This window comes from Rhinolophus sinicus, chromosome 15 (assembly GCF_057876585.1).
Source record: "Rhinolophus sinicus isolate RSI-liver-muscle chromosome 15, RSI-T2T, whole genome shotgun sequence".
Taxonomy (NCBI): domain Eukaryota; kingdom Metazoa; phylum Chordata; class Mammalia; order Chiroptera; family Rhinolophidae; genus Rhinolophus; species Rhinolophus sinicus.
This window is the reverse complement of record NC_142515.1, coordinates 27,199,858-27,218,480: the sequence shown is the minus strand read 5'-3', so window position 1 is coordinate 27,218,480 and position 18,623 is coordinate 27,199,858. Positions and strand designations below refer to the sequence as shown.

The 18,623-nt window shown below is 35.2% G+C and overlaps 1 protein-coding gene across 1 annotated transcript in view; it reads left to right on the top strand.

Annotated features, from left to right (window-relative positions):
• The window catches only part of CC2D2B (coiled-coil and C2 domain containing 2B), an 89,105-nt gene that overhangs the window by 47,865 nt on the left and 22,617 nt on the right, over positions 1–18,623 (top strand). The window contains exons 19-25 of the mRNA XM_088791915.1: positions 2,383–2,475; positions 3,665–3,756; positions 4,828–4,998; positions 6,221–6,317; positions 7,105–7,214; positions 10,123–10,219; positions 17,394–17,492. Coding sequence (XP_088648041.1) covers positions 2,383–2,475; positions 3,665–3,756; positions 4,828–4,998; positions 6,221–6,317; positions 7,105–7,214; positions 10,123–10,219; positions 17,394–17,492 — 759 coding nt within the window. The remainder of the gene's footprint in view (positions 1–2,382; positions 2,476–3,664; positions 3,757–4,827; positions 4,999–6,220; positions 6,318–7,104; positions 7,215–10,122; positions 10,220–17,393; positions 17,493–18,623) is intronic.

Here is an 18,623-nt window from a genome sequence, read left to right as displayed (position 1 = left end):
AAGGCCCCATAAGGAAACCGTCAGCCAAATTTGGAATGTGGGACAACTAGCTATCCAGTACAACAACTATTTTGATCTCCTAAAAATGTCATCATTTTTTAAAAAGTAGAGTATTCTAGATTAAAAGGCAGAGTATTCTAGATTAAAGAGACTAAACAGATTTGACCAAAGGCAATACATGATCTTTAATTAGATCCTGGTTTGGGGGGAAAAACAGCTCTTGGTAAAATTTGGATATGGGTTGAATATTAGATTATATTGGGATATTGCTAATTTTCTTTATACTTATGGTATTGTGGTTGTGTAGAATTATGTTTTTAGGTTTTGGAGATTCATGCTGAAGTATTTATTTAGGAATAAAGTGTCATGATGTCTGTAATTTATTTTGAGATATTTTAGCCAAAATAAATAAATAAATACAAGAAAGATTAAGTAAGTACAGCAAAATATTAATTATTTAATCTAGAGGGTGGGGATATGGATTTTAACATTTTTTCTAATTTTCTCTGTTTGAAATTTTTGAGGAAAAATTAAAGATAAAAAAATAAAACTGCATTCTATACACCAGTCAAAACCCACTAAAAATGTAACTTAATAAAGATACCCCTTGCAGTAGCAATAAAAACTCTAAGATACATAAGAATATATTTAACAAAACATGTGTAGGAACTTAATGAAGAAAATTATAAAACATTTTGAATGATGTGAAAAAGAACCTGAATAAATGTTTACTGATAGGAAGCTCAACATTGTAAGATGCCAGTTTTCCCCAAATTAATCTGTAAATGTAGTAAGGCAGTTCTATAAAACGAGTGAAATAGAACAGAGGGCCTCAAAGCAGACTTATTATGCATATAGAGAGACTATATATTTGACAGAGATATCATTACCAATCAGTTGAAAAAGAAAGGACTATCCGTTAAGTGGTTCTGGGGTAATTAGTCATCCATGTAGAAAGAGCTAAAATTAGCTTCAGACCTCACAAAAGAAAGAAATACCATGTGAAATGAAGATTACATGTGAAAAGCAAACTTTAAATGGATATCTTAATCTTGGGGTGGAAAAGTATTTCTTAAACGAAACACACAATGCATAAATTATAAAGAAAAAGATGAATAATTCGATAATATTAAAATTAAAACGCCACAGATTAGGACAAGATATTTGCGATACACATAACAAAAATTAATATCCAAAGTATTTTTTAAAAATTTTTATTGAGGAATATTAGGGAACTGTGTGTTTTTCCAGGACCCATCAGCTCCATGTCAAGTCGTTGTTTTCAGTCTAGTTGTGGAGGGCGCAGCTCACTGGCCCATGTGGGAATCAAACTGGTGTCCTTGTATTATGAGCACTGAGCTCTAACCATTGATCCAACCGGACGCCCCAATATCCAAAGTATTTAACTCCTATAAATTAATACTTTAAAAAGTAAATAAAGTGATAGAAATATTAATATAATATACTCTTAAGTAACAGTCATTACTTGCCAACAGAATTAATTTCAAGATTTCTTGTGAATAATTAGAAGAACAAAATACTTTCCAATAATAGAGTGTTTGTTGTAATGTGACTGAAAGTTCTAATTTATTATTTTTGTATAGTCTTTAATATCTACAATGGAAAATGATTTCCATGTGCACTAGCAATGTATCCCACAAATGCAGATATAACAGATGCAGATTTAGTCTAAACTATACAGGTGAAACATCCCGACAAATAATCTTATCCCAACTGCTGGATGTAAAATTAAAGTAATTGATGATAGTCAGTACATATTGACTAATTACTATGTGCCATGCCCTTTTCAGATTTTGTTTCAGTTTGTCTCATGACAATCCTGTGACATAAGTGGTATTATTATTATTATTATTATTATTATTATTATTATTAGAGGAAACTGAAGTCTGCAGCAATCAACTTTTTCCCAAACCACACAGTTGGTAAACGGCAGGGCCAACTTGACCCCAGGACTGTGTGCCTCCAAAGCCCATTCTCTTAACCATGATATTCTGCTACTTCCCATTTGTTTTGTTTTTAGTGATTGCCAGGTAAATGCATGCATGAAGAATATTTTTCAATCTTCTTCACATTTTCTCATAATTTCCCCAATTACAAATTTTTCTCAGTCATTGCTCTATTTTAAAAGATGAATGAATCTCATCCTAGGAGCAAACAAAATACAATCATTAACTGTTCTTAAGCTAATTCTCAGTGGGAGAATCTGAAAGAAGTGTTTCTTTCTGTCAATGCCAATGTGTCCTACACATGAACTATTAACTATTTCAAAACTGAAATGAATAGTTATTATTTTATTGCTGCATGTCATACCTGAACTCTTTTAACATTCAAGAAGTAAAACTAATTTCATTCTCTGTTTAGGAATGTGAAAATGAGATAGAGAAGGATATGTCCATTTCAGATGTGAATTCTATTATCGCACAAAGGATTAATTCTGCCAATTTTCTGAAAAAGGTAGCAACAACAAAATAGTATTATCAATACGTTTGCATTTACTTTTGTGAAAACTGGTCTGCTGGATGTATGGTACTATACTCTTTCCAAAGAGTCAGATGGTCCAATCTACTTACTCATCACCTCTTTCTGATCACTGAGGGGTTTTCTCTTCTGTTCACTTCCTTTTCAGAGTTAGCTACTTACCATCTGTAAATGTACACTGTTTATCTACATTATTGGTGCACAGCAAGCTCGTTATTAATGCACATTCCAACCTTTTCTGTTTAACCATGAACATTGAAGACTTCCCGTCGCTCTTATTTTATTAAATTTATTGGGGTGACAATAGTTAGTAAAATTATATAGGTTTCAAGTGTACATTTCTATAATACATCATCTATATATCATATTGTGCGTTCACACAGTATATGTCAGTTCTCCATATATTTGATCCCCTTTTCCCTCTCCTACCACTCCCTCTTCCCTCCCCCACTAAACTGTTGTCTGTGTCTATATAAGTTTTTTCTTTGTTTGTCTTGTTCCTTTGTTTTCAGATTTATATCCCACATATGAGTGAAGTCATATGGTTCTTGACTTTTTCTGACTTGCTTAGTAGCATAAGAATCTCAAGATCCATCCATGTTGTCGGAAATAACAGTATTTTTGACCCTAAAAATTCAGTTTGAGAAATATGCCAGCATTTTGCCAGAATCCTTACTTTTACTAGTAACTCATAATGTTGTAGACCACAGCAGTTCAGGGGACAAAGGGATAAAGGAGCTTAAAGTCGGGATAGGATTGACTCAAAGGAAATACAGAAATGTGATCAAGATTCATACCCATTACAAGTGGCTTTTACAGAAATGCGTTCACAGGGTAATCATCTCCTTTGGGGAAGACTGGTTCTGTCCGTGTGTGCTATGAGTTAGGTGGGAAAAGAGATAAGAACAGAGTTTAAAATGACATGAGAGGGATGTGGAAGGACCTTAAAAAGTAGAAAGAAAAAACTTGCTTTAGTGTTATTAATATGAACATAGGAATGATCTTGATAATGGAAGCAAAGAGAACCATAAATTCATTTATCCAATTCCCCTTTCCATTCATTGCTTGCAAAAATTAGAGGTAAAAACTAGTGGCACCAGTAGCATTGTAAATATCTGATCTTAAAATATAAACTATACATTTAAAAAAATTTTTTTTTTTGTAGATGATAAAGTTGATCATGAAAAGAATTGTCAAAATTAGCAAATTTAACTTATCAGATATTGTGGCTGATTATGAAGAAATTGTATCTACAAGGTACATACTAAAATTATTATTAAGTATGAAATATAAAGCTTTAAGCTAATACCTTCAAAGTCCTCTAATAAGTTCTTTATATTAATTACGTTACATGTCAAAAGATGCAGTTACGCAGCGTGAAGTGAAATACAATGACTTAACATATACTTGGTCATTTTAATATTGCATTTTTGACATATCTGTATATGTGTTTTTACTTGTATAGTATTTTAGTTTTTAACCCTCTCCTTATTGATAATTTTTTTAAGGCAAGAAAAGAAAAAAATAAATTCTTTTGTGCCAGATTAGTTTTTCCCTAAGATTTTCCTGTCCTGAGACAGCTGGTGGAAAAGTCATGGCTGGTAGCACCACACACTAAGCTTGTCATCTATCCCTTTCAAAGCTGAATCCTCAGCCCTACAAGGGCACTGTGAGCCACAGGGAGCAACTGCGGGAGCCCATGGCTGGAGTAACTCAATTCTCATACTGTTCTTATCTGTGAAACGTAGGGGGAGGAGCAGGAGAAAGGATGCCATGTTTCTGGGAAACTCCTTGGGCCACTGGCAGGTTCCTACTATTACCAATAAGGTTTTAATTGGTTTAGGATGCTGAAATCTATTGTGTTGTATTTTCATGCTTTGGGGGAAGTGGAGGTGACCATAAAGCTATAATTTCATGGATTTACGTTACCAAGATTGGCAGCATGTGTAACTAACTCCTATTTCAGATCCATGTTAAAAAGTTGAGTTTCTAACCACATTTAAGAGAATGATTCCTGAAAAAAAAAATTGTGAAAGAACATCATGTTTCGTGGAATTACCTCTCCATTCCCTTATCTTTTCTTGGACCATATACCCAAAGAGCGTGGAGCAATCATGTTCCCTCTTAACATGAGAGTGAACATAGCATCTCTTATGCTCAGAAAGTGATTCCTTCCTTGGGTTTAAAGACACCTCTGTCTCCCCTCCACGATGGAGAGAATATGGCTCAAAGTAAATGGCCTTATTCATAATAATCAATGTAAAAAATTGATATCTTTTAAAACTAAGTTATCTCGTGTATATGCAGCTGATCACTTTTACTCTTTAGCCAGCTGACACGTGCAGTTTGTAAGCTTGTTGAACGACGAAAGAAGTTAAAGCCTCAGAGGGAAGAAAGGAAAAAAGTGGTAGCACAGACTATTTGTGATGGAGATGTTAAGATTCTTGTCCGAATACTGAGGGCTTATAATGTTCCCAGCAGGAAAACAACAGTTACTAGGTAAGGCAATATGCACAAAGCTTTAGAGTTGCAAAAGATCTACCTTAAATGTAAATTTCCACACTGCCCAATTTGTAAAACTTTGCATTTTCTGAATGCTCCATATACAGAAACTAAATGAAAGTTGAAATCTTCATTTGGATAGTCAAACTTACTGTCATTGCCATGGATTAAGAGTTTTCAGAAGTTTGAGATGGACTTTAACACATATATTTTCAGGTGCTATGTCAAATAAATGCCTTTTGTCCCTATTCCCTATTGTACAAACTTGGGAAGCCGCTGTTGCCAATTGCACTTTTCCACTGACCCCTCGCAGTATTGGAAGCAGAACACTGGGGAGAGCAGCCTCTGTTTTGGACTTGTCATTTTTAGATCACTTCTGCAAAAATCAGATTTTATCCATCTCTTCTGCATGTACTCAAGGGTTTTATTTGTGTCTTTTGGGCAGAGGATAGGTGGGGCCAGAATGGGTATCACCATAGGGTGGCCAAATCAAGGCATCGTGAGTATTAAATTCTGTTGTGTATTTAGTGTATCATGAATATTCAGTATCTCTCACCTATTTAATTTCATGTATGGTTCATATGTTATGGATATGTAGTACCCAGGTACCTCAAGAATATTAAGTATCCCTCTTTAAGTTTAACATATTTGCTCTACTTGCTTGTTTGCTATACATCTTGTGAAGTCTGCATATAAAAAACAAATAGTTTACTTACCAGCTACTAATCTCTATACTAAAAATTTCTTAAAGGTTTTGCCTATTTTTGTAAACTACAGCCTTGTTTATTAACAGAATTGATATTCTCAAAACAAATGCACATCTCAGAGGCTGTTTTGTGAAGTGACATCATAAAATCACCACCATTTTCTATAATCATCAGTTTATAAAAGAAAGACTATTGCAACACCAAACATAGAAAGGATGTAATCTTCAAGTATCATTTGGCTTACTTTTCTCCTTTTGCTGAGGACCAGTGAATACTTTATCATAGAATGGATCCAATCCATATTTCAGCATTTAGAGGCCACCCTTCCACAGCAAGGATCATCAAATGTTAAGCTCTAACCACCTATGACATCGAGAACCAGAGCAAATGTTGTAAAATCCAGAGTAACTGGATTATATATGTCCATAAGCAGAGGCAAAAAGCTGCCACTTCCACCAAAACTAATATTAAAATTAATTAAAGTGTGTATCTCTCTGTTGATTTTCCTGCAGAGCCTTGGATATGTCTACTTATTTGGTATCATCCATATCTCGCCTCAGACGTAAAGAAACAATCAAACTGGTAGCCTCCGATGAGATCTTAAATGAGGTAAGTATTTAGCACTTCTATAAAGTGCAGTTTTGATTCTGTTTGCCCTGAATTGCAACTGGAGCCTAATTGGTCTCTATCTCTAATCTCTTGGGCTTCCAATTTACTTTCCATAGCACAGTGAAGGTGCTCTTTTTATAAATGTAATTCTAACAATTTCATTACCTGCTCTCCTGCTCTCAGGGTCCGTAGAAAAGTTACAGGCTCCACAGAATGCCTACAAAAATCTGTAATGAGCTGACCCTTACTTACCAGTCAGCCACATCTCTTTCCACCCAACAGCAGTGTCATACTACTACTTGTTTTAGAATGCCTAGGTACATGTCCCTTCCTTTGCCTGAAATGGCTTCCACACAGCTTCATATTATTGGCCACAGGAACTACTATTTCTAAACTCAAGCTCAAGCAGTGTTTTTTTCTGTGAAGCTCTTCTTGTCCTCATCGCAGAAAGTTAATCATTCCCTCTCCTGAGTAATGATTGTATCTTGATTATATGTTTTATTTTATTTCTCCTGTTTCATATGGTTTACCTGTTTATTTTCCCCTCCTAGACTATAAACTTCTTAAGGGAAAGTTCCGTTTATCTTTGGATCCTATTAAAGTACCTGATTTGACTAGGACCAATAAATGTTTATTAAATGAATGAATGAATAATAGGTGTTTGGAAAACTGGAAAAAGTAAGCCATCCAGTTGTCAGCCACTAACCACGTAATTTCCTAACTTCTGCCTTTTATCAGATATATAAACTATTACAAAAATCTAGTCAATGTTTATTATGTGTTTCAGGATACTGTACACCCTTTTGTGGAACTTTCCTTTCAACATACTGTGTACCAAACCAGTACTGCAAGTGGATCTCATCCATGCTGGAACGAGGAAATTAAAGTAGACTTTATGTAAGTTGGAGTCCATTTTTCTTCAGCTCCTAAAAAAAGAGTGCTAACAAGCTAACACCGTTTGTTGAGGAAATTTTCCTTTCCACATTGTGATTTCCTGGCACCCTTGTCAAAGATCAGTTGACCTGATGTAGATGCAAGGATTTATATCTGGGCTTTCTATTCTATACCACTGGCCTTTATATCTGTCTTATGCCAGTACCATACTGTTTTGATTACTATAGCTTTGTAATATAGTTTGAAATCAGGAAGTGTGATGTGTCCAGTTTTGTTCTTCTTTCTCAAGATTCATATTTGATGCTATATAAATATATAAATAGGTTTTTGTTATTGGAAATAAAGTGCACTGATTAAAACAAATTTGAAACATAGAGCTTAAAATTGTTCTCTAAACTCAATTAGCAATTTTCAGTTCTCACTTCCCATATATCGTTAGCTCTCACTGAAGTGAAACCTATATAAGGGACTAGCAACCACATCCATTACCAAAGTCCTTTCTCTTTTCCTTGTGCCCTTTCTCCCTTGTCCTTCCCATCTTGTTCAGCTCCCTCAATTTTCTACAGATCATGTGGTTCCTGACGATTTGCATGGTTCTTTGATGGCATCACTCTGACTTTGTAACTCCTGATTTTCTCCTGGTTCTCGCATGCCAACCTCTTGGTCTCTGGCACCTTGGGCTTCTGGTGTTGCTTTTCCCTCCAGCATCTGTGTTCTTGACCTTGGCTCTTTGTGAGTGGGTCCTGATTCTCAGGATGAAACAGTGTGTCTATTCCTTTCAATTTCCAGTCACTCTCTTTCCTGCAAGATTATACAACTGACGTCCTGGCTATAGGTTCTAACCAGGAAATTCTGTATTCATTCAGTCACTTTCCAAACAAACGAACAGCCTCGAGGTCCCAGATGCAAGCTGTGGGAGCACAAAATGACCAACTACCAGTGTCTTCCTCAGTTCTTCCTTGCTAAAGAGCTTTGACAGGATTCCCTTACTCCAATACCTATCTCACTGAATAAAATTGTACCATGTGAATATTCACAGCTGCCACATCTCAAAGTGAAAACCTCCAGACCCTAACCAAGATTTGCAAGGAGAAAAAGACTGGTTTATGCCATTGTTTCAGCTTGGGAGTAAAAAAACCAAATAGAGCAGTATACCTTCGAATTTTACTAGCTCAGATGGTATGGATACTTTTGCTATTAGCAGAAATCAAGTCTATTCTTCCAGATTCCACACAGGCTCAATGGTATTTTCAGAGTCTTTTGCCAGAGTTCTTAAAGCAATACCCTTATTATTTGGTTGCCTGTCTGGACATTGTACTTCTTGTTTTGCCTTGTTCTCTGATATTTGCTTACCCAATCTTTTTTTACTCTTTGTGTGTGAAGAGGAGTATTGGTTGAAAGGGAAATCAATTATATTGTATAATATTAAGTAACTAGTATATTAAAATATATTTGGTTAAAAGGTTTATAAAGCTATAAAATGTGGTTATGTGTGTGGAAATATTTGGTATATTAATTTAGACACCAGAGTTAGAAGAAATATACCATATTAAATAAATGGATTTAGGAGAACATAAAATAGCCAATAAGGTAAATAAACTTATAAGTGAACTAGAGAGAAGGAGGCTGCAGAGTATTTGCATTCTTGAAATTACAGCAGTGAGATAAGCCAAGAACGCATTTAGAATACAACCAAGTGGATAGAGGGTTCAGCTAAGGCAAAACCAGTCAGCCACCGCTTTTTGTTGCTTCAGATACCAGGGCCTGTTCGTTTCCCCACATGACATTTTGGTAAATAGAAAGCACATGCAAATAGGATAGACGGTTGGAGTAGAATACAAAATACAAGATAATATAGGACTTAAGTGATTTAAAGTATATACTAAATTGACACAGTGAAAAATGTCTTGAGGATGTCAGTTACCATCTCTCCTGCTAGCATAGTATCATAAATATTCATTGCCTCCACTATCCTGTCTTAGGCATTGCAACATGTAAAGGAACTCTTGAAGGAACAGGGTAGGGAAGTCAACTTATCACTTAGAAATATAAGGAAGCTTCAACTTAAAATTATTCTTGAAACTCAACTGTCATTTTTCGGTTGTCACTGTGTCTGTAGGTCTCAGAAAGTTATACAAACTGTTGGAGATCCTTTGAAATAGTAGCTGCTTTCTTAAGCAACAAGTTTCAACAAATAATGTCATTGGCAGTTGGTATAGTGAAAAGAGCCTGGCCTTTAGAGGCAGTCACAATTGGGTTCAGTAGGGCTCTTTCACTTGCTGGTGGCATTAGCTTGAGCAAGTTATTTAACTTCTCTGAGCTGTTAGAAGTTTGAGATTCGATGCACAAATTGGAGGTGAGAGTGGAAGTTCATTGCTGGCGACATACTATACCATCCTTTTTGCTACCTCCAAAATGTATCCAATCAAGAAAGCCATCAGCAGACAGCTTGCACTGTCTATTAACTGAACTCCACTATCCCAGTTTCTGGTTGGAGAAAATAAATGTGGGAAACAGAATAAGTTTCATGGTTAAATAGTTATATCTTTTAACTGAGAGCAAAAGAGCAGTTTATGTGTTGACCTAGGAGACACTAGCAGAATTTAAGATAGTTGGAAAATCTTAATGCACCATACTCCAGATAATTTGTTTGCAATGAGTGGCTGTAGTAGAAAGTCTTTCTGCTTGACATTTAAACATTTTTATTTTTCATGCCAGTTATCTTAAGACATAAATAAAATGAATTACAAAGCACATGCTGGCTTTAATGAAAGATAGCAGTCATCTTCAAAGCACATAGTTTTTTCTTAGCTTATACTTTATAAAAGAACACAGGTAATTATAAAATCTTTTATAAAAAATGCTCTCATAAAATAAATTAAGCATCTAAATATGTTCTTTTTATTTCCAGTTCACCAGGACATGATTATAGCTTCTCAAGCTTATCTAAAATAAAAGATAATGTATATATCAACCTTTTTGATGAAAGTATTATTGAAAAACATGAGGTAAAGTACAATAATTATAATAATGTTGAAATAATTCTAAGGTCAGACTGAATTAAGTCTAGTAACATATTTGTAAATTCGCTTTTAGATACAATATCTGTTTCTAACATTTTCTGAGAAGAATTCGGGGCAACTTGAAATAAAATCAGACATGACAACTCAGTTCAAAAATAATAGAGATCATAAACCACATATAAAAGGAAGAGTGGTAAATATACCAAGAATTTTGGAGAAGTAGATGTCTGCAATTGAACATTACATTAAAATGTGAGCTTCCTGATAGCCAAGATAAAAAGATAACATGGGTTATATATTTCTCAGTGTCTGATCAAAGAAAATAAACCACCTCTGTAAAAGAGACCAAATTATTCCTAGGACTAAAAACCAGTTCTATTGAATCAAATTTTAAAAATTACTGAATATCTTTCTCATAGATATATGAAAGTTCCTAACACAATGCTTAGTGCCATAGCAAGCTCTAACATAATTTCCTTCCTGTTGAAGTTGCACTAAAAGTGTAAAAATGCATATCCATTATACCTCCTCCCTTGGACCTCTGATTAAATGCTCTAATATAAATGTCTATCAAATTCTATGGCAATTCTATTGAAGGAGCAATTAATTCTACTTGGAGGGATTGAGGATTGGACTCAGAGAAGTTGAACTAGACCTTGAAGTATGGTTCAGCAATGAGCTTTCTGTAAGAACTACTGAGAAACATAACGACAATGTTTTCCAACCTGGTTTTCCAGGAGATAGGGACATACATTCTTTTTAAAACACTTTCTATCAACTCTTGATAAAAGTTGAGGGTAAAATATTAAACAGTAATTTGGTGATGGCTATTCTCCAAGGAGTTAAACCAAGGATAGTTTTCTGATTATCTAAACTGATAAAGGATAGAGTTTAGAAAACCCAAAAGAATGCCTAACAAACTTTCTCTCTCAAAAGTGGATTATCTCAATGGTCAGTTTGACCAGAAGTGAATAGCAGTTAACAATTAAATTATTGCAAGTGCTTTGTGTTGTTATTGAATGAGTTCCATATGCTTTCGGTATCAAACTTATAAGTGACAATATTGGCATTGCTCCTTAGAAAAGGCAGGGTTATATTGTTGCCCTCCTCTCATGGACTGGGTTCCAAGGTAATTATGGTCCAAAACATTCCACTTTCTCATAAAAGACCAGTGCTAGGCTGAGCTCCAAGTTGACCACCCCGTTGGAAGAAGGTTTTGGCCTGTCATTGATCACTATTCTTCAGAAAGCAGTTTTTCCTATGCCTCAATTTTCCTCTTTTCTCTTTGTAGTTTTTATTTTTGTTTGTTTGGTTTTTTTTTTGGCTGTCAACTATTTCTTACTTACTGTGGGTCTCCCCTTCATTAGTTATTTGCTAGCAAGAAGCTGAAGACTTGAAAGTCCCACAGATATATGGCCTATTTTTAGCCCTGGGGATGCCAGAGCTGGGCTGAACTGCATTTGGAGCTGGCAAAGTTCCAGATTTGGAGCCTACGTTTGCTGAAATTAACAAAAATCCTGGTAGTCACAAAAAAATAAACTAATCTAATACTTGGTTGTTAGTTTAAATAATTTTTAATAAAAAACAGTTATTTTTCAAGATTTTAAAATTCATCAGCATGCAATTTTCAGCATAGGTTTTTATAATTTTTGACCTGCTGTTACCTATTCTCTTCTCATTTCTAACTTTATCCAAATGTGTCTTTCCATTTTTTCCTGAATTAATTTGGAAGATATTTGCCTATTTTTCAAAGAACCAACTATAGAAATTGTTCTTAAAATTTATTCGTTTTGTGTTTTCTAACTCATTTATTTCTGCTTTTATTTTTATAATTTTTTCCTCTGATTTCCTTAAGGTTATGATGTTTGTATTTATTTTGGCCAAGTATGTTGAAGATCTAGTTTGTTCAATCTCTCTCATAAACAATGGAAACAGTTTAAGACTATAAATTTATCTCTAAAAACATCTCAGACTGTTATCTTTTATTTTAGGTTACTTATTTTTATTTTTATTATTTTCTATATATTTTTATTATGTTTCTAGTTTTCTTGACCTAATATTCTTTACTGTTTTTACATTTTCAAATGTTTGAATGACTTTAGTGTAAACTTTTTATTTTGAATTCTGGTTTTATTACATTGTAGCCAAAGTAGCTTTTGTAGTTTTTAATAATTGGTACTATGATTTTAAAAAACCCTTTAAAGTGTTTTATTTCTGAGGTTTAATTTTAATTAAATGCTTTTTCTAGAGTTTACAAACCACTTCAGATAAGTTTAGATTATTCAGATCCAAGAGACTCAACCCCAAATTGCTGAATTAAATGTGTATTGACAAACTCATTCTGGTATATATTTTGTTTCCTCTCCAAGGGAGAATAAATAGTAGAGACAACAAGCTAAAAGGGAAAAAAATGCCATTGCTTCAGATCAAGCAACCAAATATTGCTAGCATCACCCAAGAAGCCTCTTTTGTGCTCTCTCTAAGCCACTTCCTTCCCAGGAGTAACTACTGTCTTCTAACAGCATAGATAGGTATTGCTGATTTTTGAACTTTATAGGATTGAAATCTCATACAGGCATCCATTTGTGGATGGATTATTTCTCTTTACATTGTGCTTGTGGGAGTCATCCATAAGGTTGCATTTAGCAATAGCTCACTGATTCTCATTGCTCTATATTATATTGTTGTAGGAATATACAACGACTTTTTTATGCATTCCACTGTTGATAGAAAATTCACTTCTTTTTAATTTTTGGCTCTTATAAAGAGTACTGATATAAGTATACTCGTACATGTCTTTGGGAAATATATCTATGCATTTCTGCTGGATGTATACTTAGGAGAGGTATTGCTAATTCTTGGATCGTGCATATGCTCAGCTTTAGTAGTTCAATGCCAAGCAGTCTCCAAAATGGTTGTGTCACTTTATACTTCCAGCAGCAGTTTATAAGAGTTCTAGTTGCTCCAAATTCTTGCCGTTACCTGGCATTGTCTGTTTTTTGTTGTTTTTTCCTTCCATTTCAGCCATATTAATAACACCTTGTGGTTTTAATTTGCATTTTCATGGTAACTACTGAAATTGAGCAACTTTTCTATTGTTTACTGGCCATCTCAATAGTCTCTTTTGTGAAAGATTTGTTCAAATATTTTGCCCATTTTTTCATTGATTTTTTTTTCAGGTGTACAAAACAATGTAATAGTTAGACATTTATACTCCTCACAAAGTGATAACCCCCTTCCCCAATCTACAATCCCTCTGACATCGTATATAGCTATTATACATATATATATATATATATATATATATATATATATATACACACACACACATATTTGTGTGTGTATACACACACACACACACACACACACACACATTTGCCATTCATTATTATTCAGCTTCAGGTGTACAGTGCAGTGGTCAGGCATCTACACCATCCATGAAGTGGTCTCCCTAATAAGACAAGTGCCCATCTGACACTCTACAAAATCTTTACAACATTATGATTGTATACCCCAAACTGTCTTTCATATCCCTGTGGCAATATTGTCACTACTAATTTGTACTTTCTGATCCCTTTACCTTCGCCCCTATTCCCTCCACCTCCTCCCATCTAGCAACCATCTGTTTTTTCTCTATATCTCTGAGTCTACTTCTGTTTAGTTTGTTCGGTTAGTCTGTTCTTTAGTTTCTACATATAAGTGAGATCATATGGTATTTGTCTTTCTCCATCTGACTTATTTCACTTAGAATAATACCCTCTATGTCCATCCATGTCATTGGTAAGATTTCATTCTTCTTTATGGCCAAGTAATACTCCATTGTATAAATGTACCACAGTTTCTTTATCCAGTCGTCTACCGATGGGCATTTCGGTTGCTTTCATGTCTTGGCTATTGTGAATAGTGCTGCAGTAAACATAGAGGTGCATATAGTTTTTTTGAATTAGTGTTTTGGATTTCTCTGGATAGATACCCAAGAGTGGAATTGCTGGGTCAAAAGGTAGTTCCATTTTCAATTTTTTGAAATACAGTTTTCCATAGTGGTTGCACCAATCTGCAATCCCACCAAGAGTGCATGAGAATTCCCTTTTCTCTACATTGTCACCAGCACTGTTGTTTGTTGATTTATTGATGAGGAAGTAAAATTGTCATTATATGCAGATGACATGATACTATATGTAGAGAACCCCCAAGACTCCACCAAAAAACTATTAGAACTGATAAATGAATTTAGTAAAGTAGCAAGATATAAAATTAATATTCAGAAATCAGTTGCATTTGCGTACACCAATAACAAACTATCAGAAGAAGAAATTAAGAAAATAATCCCATTTATAATTGCTTCAAAAACAATAAAATACTTAGGAATAAATTTAACTAAGGAAGTAAAAGACCTGTACTCAGAAAATTATAAGACACTGGAGAGAGAAATTAAAGAAGATACAAATAAATGGAAACACATACAACACTCATGGATAGGAAGAATTAATATAAAGTGTCCATACTACCCAAGGCAATATATAGAGTCAACACAATCCCTATCAAATTACCAGTGACATTTTTCACAGAACTGGAAAATATCCTAAAATTTATATGGAACCATAAAAGACCCCAAATAGCCACAGCAATCTTGAGAAATAAGAACAAATCGAAAGGTATCACACTGCCTGATATCAAATCGTACTACAAGCCTATAGTAATCAAAACAGCATGGTACTGGCATAAAAACAGACACATAGATCAATGGAACAGAATAGAGAGGACAGAAATAAATCCATGCCTATATGATCATTTAATCTATGACAATGGAAGCAAGAATTTACACTGGGGTGAATACAGTTTATTTTATTTATTTTTAACAGTTCTTTGTATATTCTGGACATATTATAAGTATTTTTCCCACTCAGGCTTGTCTTTTTTATTTTCTTAATATGTCTTTTGATGAACAGAAACTCTTGATTTAATATAGTGCAATGCAATGCAGTGCTGGTACTTTTTTGGTTCTCTTTAAGAAATATATGCCCACTTAACATCATGAAAATATTAATCCTGTGGTTCGTTCTAAAAGCTGCATACTTTACCTTTCAAATTTAGATCTAAAATCCAACTAGAATGGATTTTTGTGTTTCTGTGAGGTAGCGGGTCAAGGTTAATTTTTCTCCCATAAGGCTATTCAGTTGATACAGCAACATTTATGGAAAGGATAATTACTTTCCCCACTGCACTACAAAGTCGTCCTTTGTCATAAATCTCCTGACTGTGTAAATGTGGATTTATTTCTGCACTCTGTATTCTCTTCTATTAGTCTGTTTATCTCCCACTGCATCGATACCACACTGTCTTCATTACTAAAGCTTTGTTATAAATCTTGGTATCTGGAAGTCTAAGTCCTTCAGCTTCGTTTTTCTTCCTTGGGATTGTTTGGCTAGTCTTAGCTCTTTGCATTTCCATATAAATATTAGAATCAGCTTGTTGATTTCCATAAACAAGACAAAACCTGCTAGGATTTTTATTAGGGTGGATTGAATATATAGATCAATTTGATTAGAATTGACATCTTTACAATATTGATCTTTCCAATCCACATACATGGCATATGTCCTCTCACCCCCTTTAATTATTTCTGTATTAGTCAGGGTTCTCCAAAGAAACAGGATGAACAGGATATACAGAAATATACAAGAGAAGATTTATTATAGGATTTGGCTCACAGGTTTATGGAAGCTGAGATATGCCACAACATGCCATCAGCAAGCTGGAGAGCCAGAAAAGTTAGTGGTATAATTTAGTCTGAGTCTGAAAGCTTGCAAATGGGGAGACTGCTGGTGTAAGTCCCAGAGTCCAAAGTGCTACCCCCACCCCACCTGGAACCAGGGGCTCTGATGTCTGAAGGCAGGAGAAGATGGATGTCCCAGATCAAGAAGAAAGAGGGAATTTGCCCTTCCTCCACCTTTTTGTTCTACCTGGTTCCTCAGAGGATTGGATGATCACCCACATTGGTGGGGGCTGATCTTTACTTAGTCTTCTGATTCAAGTGCTCTTTGGTAACATCCTCACAGACACACCCAGAAATAATGTTTTACCAGCTATCTGGGCATCCCTCAGCTCAGTCAAGTTGACATAAAATCAAGTGTCACAATATCTTTTCCCCAGTTGTCACCATGATGGGGCTTAAGCATGTCCTAGAATCAGTCATAACATCCTAAACAGACCAAAATGATTCATTTCTCTTTGCACATAGTTGGATGGTCTCTTGTTTAACAGGAAGGCCTGTTGTTTACTTCTTTAATTACAAAGTCCTAGAAGTGTAAGGCACTGTGGCCCAAGCTAAAGTGGGGATAGGAAAGCAAGGAAATCAAACCAGTCTTCCAAGTCTGAAATTCCCATGATAAAGGTGATCAGGACCTTGGGGAAAATAAACAATCTGTAAACTAGATAAGAAACATGACTACCAAGCAATCAGAGTTGGTCTGTCAGTGCAATCATTTCTCAACAGAGAAACCTTTCTTAGAAAATGAACTGGGCTCAGAATGGTAAAACAGAGAGAACTGAATTTCATGGTCTTTAAGGGCTTAAGTTGAGGCAGCTTTGTGGGTCACCTTTTTCCTATAGACATGCCGTGCTGTTCAGTTACTTAGCCATGTCAGCAAACCTGCTTATTTTTGACCATTGTTGTATCAACCATACAATTTCTATTCCAAGTCTCCTTTTCTAATTGACCAAGCATCCATGATGACAACCTCCTCTTTGAATGTGTTTTCGTTATTCAAAAATATTTCACTACCATTTAACATCTTAAGACGTTGATAATGGTGTTGATGTATTGGGGGTTAAGTTTAGATAAGTTTCATTCTTTTTTCTATATTCTTTAATGTATTTTCAAAGTTTGCTGCACTGAGCAGTATCTACTATAATAAAAATACTACATTAAAAATGTAAGTAGCCATAACTCTGTCATAAACTCTACAACAGGTTGTTATTTTACTTTAAATAGTCAATTATCTTTTAAAGAACTTAAAAGTGAGAAATTTATCTTTCCTATGTAACCTTTGGTTTCTTTTTAAAAAGAGAATGATTTTTTATACTTAACCTACAAGTTTGTGAAATTATTCATGGCATGATATAAAGTAAGTCATAGAAAAATTATTTATTTTAATAGGATCACTGTTTCAGGAGCTGCGGTGGTCATTCATATGTAAGAAAGAACTGGCTTGGATCCATTGTCTTCCCTTTCTCTGCTCTTCTGCACCAGCCTGAGGTAATAAAAAATGATTCTTCGCTAATTATTCTAAGTTTTTACCTCTGGCTAATAGAAACATTTACTGATGTCTTTGAATCAGAATCTGTGATTGGAAAATGTTAGGTCAGTTAGAGTGATCTTGTATTTGTGATCCATTGGGGGTGTTGGAATGTTTGAAGGTTTAGCTGTCTCTAGAATAGGACACCCACAAATTGTTTTCTTAAAACTTTAAAGTGTTTGTTGATAAAGAATAGGAAAGCTAGCCTTAGGGCTTAAGGTAACATTTATATTTGCGTATAACAGTGTCATAGGACCAGATTCGCAATGTTCTGATTAGTGATGTTGCTTTGTGAGCATGAGTTCCAGGAGCTTCAGCTTCTCAGTGTTGTTTATTGTTAATGGTGAGATTGATGACTAGGACCTGACCCGGTTATACTTCCAGAGGGCTCTGCTCTTGGGTTATGTGGCAAGAATATGGCTACTTGAGCAACAAAATACGAAAACTCCAGCCTAGACTCCAATTTGGGCTCTGTTACTTACTTACAGGGGTATGCCAGATAAAGAAGATTCAGAAATGAATTTTCTACTGCAATAGAGTTCACTGTCTATAGGAGAAAACTCACATTTCAGTACAACCTCATAATGTAGTGTTTTGATAGGGGCATGAGATCGATACATGGTCCAGTTGGGAGTACCTTCCTCTTCCTGGTTTGGAGGGGGAAATGGGGTTGCTCAGAGGGGTTGGGGGTGGGTAAGAGGAGAATGAAAGATCAGGGAAATATTTACACAGGAGATAACTTCTGAACCAAGTCCTTAAAGAGGAGTTTGTCAAGAAAACGAGAGCATTTGACTCCGAAGAAATTAATGTGTGTATTAGTACTGCATTCAGCCGTATGCCACAGAAAACCTAACACGGGTGCTGTGAGGGGTCTATTTCTCTCACCTAAAAAGATATCTGGATGCCAGTGCAGCAAGCAGCTCAAGAATATCTCCAAGAATCCAAGCTACTTTTGTCGTTCTGTTCCACTGTCCCTGTCATGTGGCTTTTATCCCCATGATTGCAAATTGTTCACTGCACCACCAGCCTCGTATTCATGCTGCAGACAGGAGGCCGGGTGGAGCTCGGAGAGGCAGTGCCTGTGTCAGGAG